Consider the following 12235-nt stretch of genomic DNA (forward strand, 5'->3'; position numbering starts at 1 on the left):
ACTCAGAAACAGCCCAAGCAATAAAATTAGGACTTGGCAGAAAGGGAGTTCCTAGGGAAAAGGTTAAATCAAGGTAAATTAAAGGGAGAGTTGGACAATTGGCTCGATTGTGATGTTTAGGAAGCTATGGGGTTCCCGCATGGGGCAACCCCTCTACCCTGCATTGGAGCCCGGGTGCGTAGCGCCAGACCCAAGGGCGGGGGAGACTTCGCGTGGTCTCTAGTCTTTTCCGGAGAAAAAAAGCTCAGCCGTAGGGGCTGGCGCGCTCCGTGTGCCCGTGTGCACATTGTATGCACGTGTGCGTGTGTCTGCGAATGCGCACGCATATCTGCGTGCATGTAGCCGCGCGTTTGTGTACGTGTGTGCTCATGCATGGATGTGCCCGTTCGAGTGTGCATATGTGGATCTGTGTGCATGTCTGTGTGTGCGTGTGTGTGCGCGCGCTTGGGATCCTGCAGTCTGTGATGAGGGTATTCCCAGGCAGAGCAAGGCTGCGGGGGGCCCGTCCCTACTCCTCCGCCGTTTCTTCCCACTCACAGGAAGCTAGAACTCTGCCGCGCGTGCAGCTAGACGCTTCCTGCAGAGTGTTGGCTCCGCGTCGTGGAGGTGCAGGTAAAGGCCAAGCCCCTAAACGCGGCTCCGGGGCGGTCACGTTCCCGTGCCTTACTAGGACAACCGCCCAGGGGCGACCTCGGGCGGCTGGCGGGACGAAGCCGGCGGCGAGCCGTCCCGGGATCCCCGGCCTGTCCCTTTAACCCCGCCGCCGGGCGGGAGCACGTGAGCGGGGCTTCGGGTGGCACCCGGGCGCCGCCGCCGCCGAAGCAGTTGTATTTCGAACGCTGCCTCTGGCCCGCGGCCAGGCGCCTTGGCTCGGCGGTCCGCCTGGACTCCCTCCTCCTCATACTTTTCCTCCTGCGCAGCCCCCTCCCCTTTATCCGCCCACGATTAGAGGTGGGCACTCCCCCCGAACCCCGCCGCCCCCTCCCCAAGCACACACACACTCATCCCACTAGAATCCTGGGGCAGGAACTCAGAAAACTTCCAGCCCGGGCAGCGCGCGCTTGGTACAGGACGCAGGAGCGAGCAGCCCGTCCCCCTCCGACTCTCCGGTGCCGCTGCCGCCTGCTCCCGCCACCCGAGGAGGCGCGGTGCCACCCACTGCTCCGTCCTTTGCCCGCGCTCAGTGCCCGACCCGATCCCGGCAGAATCTCCCCATCCTCCTTTTGCTTTCCGACTGCCCAAGGCGCTATTTGTTTTCTCTCTCTCTCTCTCTTTCTCTTTCTTGCTCTGTGAGCGCGGAGCGGGGGGGAAGAGGAGGAGGAATTCTTTCCCCGCCTAACATTTCAAGGGACACAATCCACTCCAAGTCTCTTCCATTTCCAAGCCGCTTCCGAAGTGCTACCGGTGACCGCAACTCCTGATCCCAAACCAAGAGGGGAGCCTCCCGACTTCGAACCCTCTTTTCCTTCTCCGCTCTCCTCCTCCTCTCGCTACCTCCACCTCCACCTCCACCTCCGGCACCCACCCACCGCTGCCGCCGCCACCAGCAGCGCCTCCTTCTCCTCCTCCTCCGCCCCTCTTCTCTCTTTTTGGCAGCCGCTGGACGTCCGGTGTTGATGGTGGCAGCGGCGGCAGCCTGAGCAGCAGCAGCCTGAGCAGCACGCCAGCTCTCGCCCACCCTGCCACATTCTCCGGTCCCATCACCCGATCTCCCGAAAGGTGCTGGGCACATTTGGGGCGGCGGAGGCGAAGCGGCTGCGGCGGCGGTAGCGGCGGCGGCGGCAGCGGTAGCGGCGGCGGCGGCGGCGGGAGGCAGGATGAGCGCACGCGGAGAAGGCGCCGGGCAGCCGTCCACTTCAGCCCAGGGACAACCTGCCGCCCCGGCGCCTCAGAAGAGAGGACGCGGCCGACCCAGGAAGCAGCAGCAAGTCAGTACGCGGGCGGGGTGGGGGCACCAGCCCACCTCCGCTCCCTGGGCGAGGGCCCCGCGACGCGCGGCGACCCGAGCGCGGGAGCCCAGTGGCGGCGGCGGCCGCCGCACGCTGCCGGCCGGCCGTGGGGGCGGGCTGCGGCGTCCTCCGCGCGAGTGCGCCGCTGAGCCCCGGGGCGCCCGCGCTCCTCGGGGCGGGGAGGTGGGGAACCGCGGCAGGCGGCGGGAGGTGGGGTCGGGCCAAGCGCGTCCTCGGACTTTCGCTATTGTGCACGGCCCCGAGTGGCGCGATGTCTCCTGGTGACGAAGCGGCCGGGGTCCCACAGCCCAGGGCTCGCCGGGCACTTTCCAAGCCGCTTTACAGTTGCCGGGGTGGGGGCGGGTGGGCGGTGCGGGGTGGGGGTGGGGGTGCAGGGGTGCTCTGGAGGGTCAGGGGCGGAGGGGCTGAAGTCCCGGGGGCCGGAGGCTAGTTCTCCCGCCAACCGGCTTTGCTCGCGGGCCGGGGACTGGCGCGCCGCAGCCGCCCCCTTAGCGCCCTCCCCAAGTTCTCGGTGGCCCGGGACTCGCTCCCTCCCGACAAAGAACTCTTTGGCCCTCCCGGTTCTCTTAGAGCTCTTTAAATGCGGCGCGGCGGCCGCTCTGCTGGCCGCCGCCGCCGCCGCGGAGGTGTCCCTGGGAAGGGGCTACGGGAGAGCCCGGGTCCTCACCGGACGGGATTAACTCATTTGGCCAAGGGCGCGGTGGAAAGTGGTGTCCGAGAGTGTGTACGGTAGCTAGGTCACTTCCTCGCCAGGCGCCCAGTCTCCCTTTGGCCCTGGATCCCGCGCTTCCGAGCTGCAGACATTAAATGTACTTCTCCAGGGCGACTGGCTGGGGGTTGGGAGGGGACGATCGAGGGGCGCCCGGGACCCCGCGGAGTGGAGGGTTTTGTCTGCGGATGCAACCAATTAAGCGTGCAGCCGGCGCTTGCAGAGCTGCGCGCAGCGCCCAGCGCGGGGGGTTTTGTTCGCTGCAATTTCCAAGCCTCGGCGGGCAGAGCTGGAGCGGGACATGTTTATTGAGAACATTTAAACTCGGCTTCCGCGGGCTTTAAAACTTCTCCTGCGTTCCTTAGCGTTAAAGCGCTTCCTTCACGGCAAATAGGCCTATTAGAAAAGAATCCTGGAGTCCCAAAGCTGCCCGAGAGCAAGGTAGGGGGAAATTGAACAATGCATGCTTGCCTGAGCATTTTAGAAAAACTGAAAGGGTTGTACCTTTTTGAAATCATCAAAGGAAACAAGCCAATCTAGAAGCCCTGAGTTTTCCCGCTTTGCCCAAGCGACACTTTAAACCGCGTGAGGATCCTGTTTTACACCTCCCAGGAAGTCTCTGCCCTTCCCCCCCCCCCCTCTGGTTTCCCACCCGCCACCCAGCTCCCTCTGCCTCTATCTCCCATCTCCAAAAAATAATCCAAAAGAAACTGCAGTGGGTTCTGGAGGTGATTGGAGGTTTTACCTTTGAGTTAAGGCAGAGTTCACAAAGAAAGAAAAATGTGTCTCCGGTGTGTTCGCTCCGGATGTGCCCACTGGCGTTAGTGGTCCCACAGAAGCTTGCAGGGAACCGTCCCCAGATTCTCTAAACAGGATGCGAATTTTCGTTGAAGACTTTCATGCGTTTTAAGTTAATTAGTCCCATTTAATCACCGAATCTGAATGAAATGTAAATTGATGATTCACTGGATAAATATTTAGGATCTGGAATATTAATCACCGCATTCTCTTAACCACTTGAGTATTGACTACTTGGCATAGGAGCCATTTAAAGTTTTGCTAAACCTATTGATAGTTTCAATTTCTCCCTCCCAGACACTTCCAGTCTTCCTCATTTTTCCCCTCTTTTAGTTTTCTCCAGTCCACCCCTTCCATAAGAGTTTTCTGCAAAGCAACATTTGGAGAAAATGTTTATTTTTGTCAAAAGATATTTAAATGTAGACTGGAGACCATGCCTCCAACTCCAAAAGGAAGTGGAGAATTGAAGCAATTATCTAGATAATTCAAGCAAAACCTCCCACAACAGATTTACCATAATTATTTGGAAATTTTAGGGGGAACGGAGCTATTTTGAGTTGAAGATCTTGGATAATTGTTCCAGTGCTTCACTCAATGTGTTGATTGAGTCACAATTGATCTGCAATGCGGATATACAGAGATGATTAAAAACCATCTTTTCAATATGGAAGATCGTTGAAATACTTACGCTGTTAGCTTCATACTTCTGTTGTTTGAAATCCTAGCACAACGGATAGTAGCATTCCTGTAAAATATTTGTAAGTTGCCAAATGCATGACCATTCAAATTTTACACCTTAAAAACGTGTAACTTTCTGTCTAGAACCTGCAACCTTGTCGGCCTTTGTTACCTTCTGGAGTTGAAACAGACCCTACTTTTCACAGGCAAAACAGAATTTCCTTTTTGAACCCTTGGATTAAAAGTAGAGTTATTTCCTCTTTCTGTAAACTCAGTACCATCATCATTCCATTTATGCTCTTGCTGAATGTGTTCCAACAGTGCTTTTGAGCAGCACGTGCAGAAAATATAACTCTAGAGTCAGGGTCAATTTCTTTCAGACATTCTTCCACAACAGCATTTTTTCCCCCCCACACTTAGGAGCCAGCCGGTGAGCCCTCTCCTAAGAGACCCAGGGGAAGACCCAAAGGCAGCAAAAACAAGAGTCCCTCCAAAGCAGCTCAAAAGGTGAGATTTCTCAAGTCAAGTCTCTCCACCTTCTCCATGACCACATGAGCTTCCCTGTAATTTTCCCATTCTAGATGCAAGCCTAAGGATTTGTCCCAACTGGGTAACCCAAGACTCATCTTCCAACTGTGCTATTTCTCAGCAGAGTTTGATTTCTAAGCAATTGCTTAGCATAAAAAGTTTATGAAGATGCTGTTCTTAACAATTACCAAAGAATATGAAGCTCCAAACAGGGGTGAGAGGGTGCGGAGGGGGAGTGGAGAAAGACAGTTAAGATTTGCACCAGCTGTGAAATAGTTAAAATTAAATCAGAACTATAGGATTTGCTTGGGGTGATGTTTGCAATTTCCTTCAAAAATAATAAAGATGAATTTACTTTGTGCTCATTTACATGATTACTGCAAAACCAAATCCTTCTATGAAGTTAAGTACTTTGCCAAATGGTAATTAGAAGTAGATCCAATTGTGGAATACTGGAAAAAAATTTTCATGAGTTTTACATATTTAAATGTGATGGTCAAGTATGCCTCTTGTTGCATAGATCGTAATCTCCCAAAATGCCTTTCCATCAGGTGATATAGAAATGCTCTAAATGGGACAATGAGAATTCTTGTATACAAGTATGTGAATCATTCATTGTATATTTTGGGGGCAGGATAGAAACCAGTGAAGTATAACTTACAGTGTTTTTATTTATAAATTTTAAATTGAAGTTTAACATAACTTCGTGTTGGTTGTATTTGAGCTAGCAAAGAGGAAATATCTCAGGGTCAATGCATGTACAGAGAAGTGAAGGTAATCTGAAACTCACTTTGTTTTGTTTTTGTTTTTTTTTTTTTTTTAGCTTTACAAATAAATCAAAAAAAGGTTTCTGTATTTTATTTGTAGGTTTGTATATTAGTTGAAACAAAGGTTCAGAATTCAGAAGGAAATTTTGATACATCTTTTTAGTAGATTTGAGTGTATGTTGTACAGTATTTGTTAAAAACGACTATATGATCATCTTTGGGGATTAAGGTTTTGTGTGGTTTTCTCTGTGACTGGGCACCAACCATATTCTATGTGATAGTTTTCAGTGTTGTAAACTGCCATAGCAACCAGTGATACATATAAAGTTATTTAGGGAGTAACTATGAGTTCTTGTCTGTTTCATTTTAACAATCTTGAGCAGAACTGACGTGAAGGAGCAGATATCTACTGTATTTAAATACAACTGCTTCACAGAGGGAAAACTTAATTGTGACTCACATTTGGTCAATAAACTTTGAAGTAGCTCTAAGTTACCTTGTCATTTAGAACTGACAGTACATAATCTGATATTTCTAACAGGAATATTTCCTATTTGTTACATTATTACCTGGTCTATTAAGTTAGGTAACATGGGCTAATTTGACAAAGGAGTTTTTTAAATGCTGTGTAAAATGTGGGGTTTACCTAACTGAATTTTACTGTAACGAAGTGGCGAAGGAGTGTCTTGGTAGGTAGCGAACAAACATTGAAAGTCTGACGTAATTGCTCTGAAAAATGCATCATTACAGCATCTCCCAGGAAGAAATCTGTATATCTCATCATAAATAATTTATTTGAAATTGAAGACAAAAAAAAGGGAAAATGAACCATATCTTTCCGATTTCACCTTATGACATTTTTTTTTTCTGAATGAGTAAAGAGATACTTCTGTCTCCTTCCCTTCATCTTGAAAAGTTTACCACTGACTAGCAAAATCTTTATTGATAAAAGGAAAGCTGAGACTTGGGTCTAATTGACTACCTAAAGCAAAATAACAAAAAACTTGGTCTCCTCCCAAGTAAGATTTGATGGATTTTCAGTCCTTTTAATAATAGGCGTTTACAGATGATCCCGCTAGGTTGCTTATCTTTCTGATGCTTCTTCATGTATATGTGTACATTATATGTGTACATTGTTACAACTTCTAAAACAGAAGTAGGTTTTCTTTTTCCCAGAGAAATCTTTCCCTGAAATCTTTCATTCATCCAGGTAAAATTATTTTTCACACAGTTCTGTTGTAAAAGGCCCTTCTAGTAAAAATGAGTAAATATATTTGCCCATAACATGACTGTTCTGTTTCTTCAGTTTTATAAATTACGCTTCATTTGGAGAAGATAATACTTGGCAAAATAATGAATGACATTGATGAATTGTTCATGGCATGTGTAAACTTAAGGTATTTTCACTTTCAACTCAGTATTTATTGAGTTTGCTACTACCCTATGTAAGCATGATTTTCAAAGTATATTTGTTTATCAGACATGTATTGTATTCTGAGAAGACATGTTTATTAGGATTTTGAAAAGCAATCTTTTTTCGAAAAAGTTCTATTGTTCGTAACGTGTAAGATAAACATATCCTGCTAGACTGACCACAGTAGATATAAGAAGTCTCCTATGATTAATAAATTGGGTATTCTCGTGCAAACTGAGACTCATCCAAATGAAAAAGAGAAAACAAAACTGGTAAGCATATAAGAGGACAGAGCTCTAAAATTAGAGAAGATACAGTGGACGCTGGAATCCTGATGATGTTGTGTGTTTAAAATTTCTTGTTGCTTGGGTTTCTTTACTTACAAAGTTTGTGTTTGGACTCAGTAACTGGCCTTGGGGCATTTGAAAACAAAACTGCTTGTTGGGAAATTAGCAATGTGAAACTTGACAATGCACGCTGAACGTGGCAAGACCCAAGTGGACAACTCCTAAATTAGCCATCACTTTAATTTCAGGCCATAGTCAATATAAAATTGATTTGTATAATATGTAAAACAAACATTTATAAAGATACAATTTGTTATGCTTGGAACTTGTGGAAGAGACAATAATGATTCTTCAATCTGCTTCTATTCCATTATGACAAATTCCCATGGATGACCATCATGTAGCAATTGTAATCGTTGCTGAGAACTCCAATCTGAGTGCTCAAAATGTGTCCCGGAACCAGTTTCATATTGTTATCTTAATAAAAGAAATCAGAAGTTAATGTTTTCCTGAATAAATAATTTTGTGTGTGTGTGTGTGTGTGTGTGTGCGCGTGTCTGTCTTGACCCTTTTATTTATGTTTTAGTGTGAGATATAACTGTGGCCAGTTGTCTCTTAATTTTTGCTTCGTTTTCCTCTCATGTTTGTGCTGGATGGAAATACTTTCTTTGTATTTTCACATTTTGCATGTTTAGAGAAGAGAAAGGTATAATCTCCTGTATGTTTAGGGTTTTTGCTGTGGGTTTGTGATCATGAGAGAATACTGGAGGGGCTGTCACTCATTTTCCAGTGTTGAAGGTCATAAGTCAAGTTCATCTGTAAGCCTCAAGGCAATTCTCATTTGGGTACTTTCAAGAAAACACTTTCTTTTTCTGAGATTGAATTAAACTTTAATAGAAGGAAATTGCATATAAAAAGATCTCAGGTGAGAGACAGCCCCACTGCATAGTGTCATAGATTAGCTTGAACTTCCCTTTGACTTTAGGTATAATGACCAGAGCTAAAGAACGAGGCGCAGAATGAAAATACCATTCAACTAGGTAACGTATGTGTACTTCAAGTAATGTGTTCAGGTAAACATTTAATTGATATCTTCCATTTGCTTGTACAAAAAAGGCCTGGAGTGGGTTGGATACTGTGAAGGAAGATCTGTGCTTTTTTCAAATTGCATTCTTAGAAATGTGGCTGATTTTTCATAAATGATTACCAACACCAAGCACAGGTTTTGTGATGAGAGAATGTAGGTTTTATTCACCATTTCAGATGACTGTCAGAGCATAGATGCTGAGTGAGGACAAGATTTTTTTTCACAATATAATAGGCCCAACTGAAGAGAGTAATCAAAGGCGTCATTATAGGTAAGTCAGGGAAAGTGGGGTACTAGAAGTTGTCATACAATTCCAGCCTATGGTTTCTGTGTTACTAGTATGCCTTAGTTTGATTCCTCTGTGTTTGAATGGGCAGATAATTTCCATTCAGGAGATTCAGGGCCCTCTGTGAGTATACAAATGTATCCAGACAGGTGGAATCAAGTAAAACCTAATTGTTGTCTCCATTTTCTTGGTATTATATGCTCATTTATCTAAACAATCGACTCACTTTTTTTTCCACTTCACTTTGCACCAATAAATTCTATCTGGCAATGCCTTTGAGTCATCATAGATTATGATCCAAATATGGGAGATTCGGATACATTTGAATTCTCTTATGAAGTAACTTTATTTCAAGGGACCCATGGTTCTAATTTTCTGGAAGCTATCATTCTTTCTGAACTTTTTCATCAAGAGCTCTCCATTGCTTTGACTGACCCACAACCGTGGCTCATTTTTATCTCAAAGTCTCAACAAATCATTCTGCTAAGAAGATAGAGCATACCAGATTGGCATTCTGTTGTGTTTTCAGTTCTTTCTTGAGAATAGATGGAGCCTGTCAGGTAAATCATTCAAGCCCATCTTGTCTCCTTAGCTCACCACCTGCAGTTTTCAGAGCTCACCTTGGAACCGCATAGCTTGGCCCCAGGGTGGGACAATGAACTTCACGATCGTGGACTCTGGAAGTTTCAGTTATGAGTTTTTGTTCTTCTAATCAGGAGAAAAAGGCTGAAAACTGATTTTATTTTGGACTGTTGCTTTGTCCTCTCTTGTTTTAAGACACTGAACAATTTTGATCGGCATCTTCTGATTGACTTAGAGAGGAGTAGCAGCATCATTTTCTTTTCCCCAAGTTAATGTAGGGGGCAGTTTGCTCAGAGGGTAACCCCTGCGAACTCTTGTATCATTACTATTGATTTTTCCGATTACAAAAGAAGTAGAGCGATGGTTTGAAGGAGGAGACTCAACCTTTGGAAATAGCTTTTCCTGTCATTTTGGCTTTGGCTTTGATTCGGTGTTTGTATAGGTGAAGACAGGCATGTGTAAATAATGACATGAGAGTTGACAATAAGGGCTTCCTTGAGTAAAAGGAGCATGAAAGCATGAACTACAATGGGTGACAGAACTTACTTATATTTCCTGCTGTAAAAATGTAGTGAAGGCAAACTTGTAGCATCTTTGTAAGACTAAAGGTGGTTGCATTTAGCATTTGGAAACCCATAGAATTGGATTATCAGAAAAGTAAAATGAGAACTACTCAATGCTTAGTCTGATTGACTGGTCCGGTTGATTTTCATGCCAGTGCACATTGATCTGCACTGTTTATAAATTTCAAAGAACAACTGAACGAAATATAATGTGACTTTCTAGACATTGGATAGCTGGTTCCATATGTGCTTGATCTGCAGGTCTTTGCCTTAAAAGTGTATATATATAAAGACCCGTGAACACAAAACAAGGTACTATGCCCAAATATTTTCTTTGTTTTCCTTCTAATTTTATTTTACGCCCAAATATTTTTCTGGCCTTTTTTAAAAATCTGTGTGCGGAGGCACTGATTGATCTGGGGGGAGGGGGTTTGGACTTTCATGCCTTATCACAGAAGTATAAAATGTGATGAGAGTATTTAAAGTAACCAAAATTAATAGCTATCTAAATTTGACTGAGAAGTCAGAATTGGACAATTCTCTTGGTTCCCCATCTCAGCTCTTGTCTATGTATTTATAGGAAACTTGGAAATGTTTTACTTTTAACTGCTATGTATTTATAGGAAACTTGGAAATGTTTTAATTACTCATTTGGTTTTCACCCTAGGAGTTTTTTTTTTTTTTTTAATTTTTATTTGCCCATGGTGATTTTATTTTATATGAAGTATCTCCCAGAAGAACAGCCCTTTTATTGCCTTGAAATCAGATTGGGCCTCACTCGGTTCCACTACTTCTGAACATGGGCGGTTTGCTTAATCTTTCATTTTGTGAAACAGGGGAAGTCATAGCTGTCTTATTTGAGTAAGGTAATGTTCAGAAAATCACACTGGAAACTTAAAGAGTTTGGGAGGAATTCTCTTTAAGGGTAACACTTGAAAATATGGAGGGAGAGAAGAAACTACATTTGAGTCCCTACTAAATGTAGCTGTTGTCAGGCACTTTGCGTAGATACTAGCTCCTTAAGCCTCTGACGTAGATCTTATGGCCTTCATTTCACAAATGAGAAAGCTCTGATTCCAAGATGTAATGTTCTATTCTAGTTCTAATGTTCAATTCTAGAAAACGGTGGAACCTGGGCCTGAATTCAAGTCTCATTCGAAAGCTTATGATCTTTCCACTACTATGTGCTGTCAGATATTTTGGGAACTATTTGCTATAGGGTAGGTCATGTTATCTCCAGCAACTTGAAATGCAGGTTAGAAGCTAGGTTTCAAGAAACCCTTTGGAGACAAGCTCTCTCTTTGGAGACAAGCTTTTGTCTTTATAAGACAAGCTTATAAAGGGATTCAAAACGTGTGCCTACCGCAGCTGATATCCCCAAACTTCTGGCCCCCAAAACCCACAGGGCTGTGTCTTTGGAGATTAGAACACATCCACTCTTCTTCTTTGTTCAATGAAGGGGCTAGATGAAATGCCTTCTGAAGTTCCGACCAATCTGCAGAATTCTGATGGCAGGAGGGAAATAAGACACACATGTGATCGGAACACCAGGTTTTCTTTCCTTGTTCTTCTTCATTCAGTAAATACGTACTGAGCACATCTTGTGCACCAGGCACTAATGCTAAGCACTCTTTCCGTGTTTAAGAGTTCTATTTGTTAGGCGAATTTCCTTTTTTGATGACGATGATGATGATTTTAATGCGGAGTCCATGTTAGGGCCTGGAGTACCAAGCTTCTTAGGAAAAGAAAAAATTGTGTTTCCCACATAACATTCTTCCAACCTTCATGAACGTGCTTCTAAGCATATTATGTAAAGTTAAGTATACAGTTCTGCCTCCAAGCTTTTTTTTTTTAAGCGAAAATATGAAAACAAGCAAGGAATAAGTAACACTTTTAACAAGTTATGATGTGGTAGTTGCAAATGTTACTATGATCGTGTAGTCTGAAATCTCTGTTCTTACACATGCAGGATTCCCAGCCTCTCTCCCCAACCCCCAGCCCACCCCCCCCCCAAGTTGTAAATGCTTAGAACAAGTTACTGTCTCAATTATACATGGGTTTGTAGCATAGAACCAAATTCCACCCTGGTGAAGGGAAACCAAATATATACTCCCACAGTATTGGACAGGCTGACGTGTTAAAAACAAAACAAGCCCCTGGAAGGTTTTGTTGGTCTTCTATTGAAAAATAATATTCCGAAGGGCATTCAACACAGGAGAAAAGTTAAAGCCAGTGTTTTCCTACATGTAAAAATCCTGGATCTGTGCTGGTTTACAGACCAAAATCCTAACTTGTTTTGCAGCCTTTGTGAAGGTTGATCAGAATGATTAAATAGTGTGGGTCTTAAAGAACAATGGGAACCTCCCAGATCGACGCCACACAGCGCAGCTAATGTGTTTCTTCTAGATGTAGGCTCAGAAGAGGGTTTCAGTTTACATGTAACACTGGCCTGAAGACCAAGGAGCAAGTCTGCTTTTAACAAGTCCAAGTGATAATTGTGATATTTTGCCCTTTAGCTAATGGTGCGAATTTTATTTTTGAATAGGCTTTTTGTAAATGAGATGCT

The 12235-nt window shown here is 44.7% G+C and overlaps 1 protein-coding gene across 2 annotated transcripts in view; it reads left to right on the forward strand.

Moving 5' to 3' along the window:
* Nucleotides 1–1056: 1056 nt before the first annotated feature.
* Nucleotides 1057–12235, forward strand: part of HMGA2 (high mobility group AT-hook 2) — a 139610-nt gene continuing 128431 nt past the window's right edge. Inside the window, exons 1-2 of one of the 2 annotated variants that reach the window (XM_023257202.2) lie at nucleotides 1057–1928; nucleotides 4576–4662. In XM_023257202.2, the coding sequence (XP_023112970.1) occupies nucleotides 1818–1928; nucleotides 4576–4662 (198 nt within the window). In that variant the 5' untranslated portion in view covers nucleotides 1057–1817. The remainder of the gene's footprint in view (nucleotides 1929–4575; nucleotides 4663–12235) is intronic. The other variant, XM_023257203.2, reaches the window with a different exon arrangement.

Source organism: Felis catus, chromosome B4, assembly GCF_018350175.1.
Source record: "Felis catus isolate Fca126 chromosome B4, F.catus_Fca126_mat1.0, whole genome shotgun sequence".
NCBI lineage: Eukaryota > Metazoa > Chordata > Mammalia > Carnivora > Felidae > Felis > Felis catus.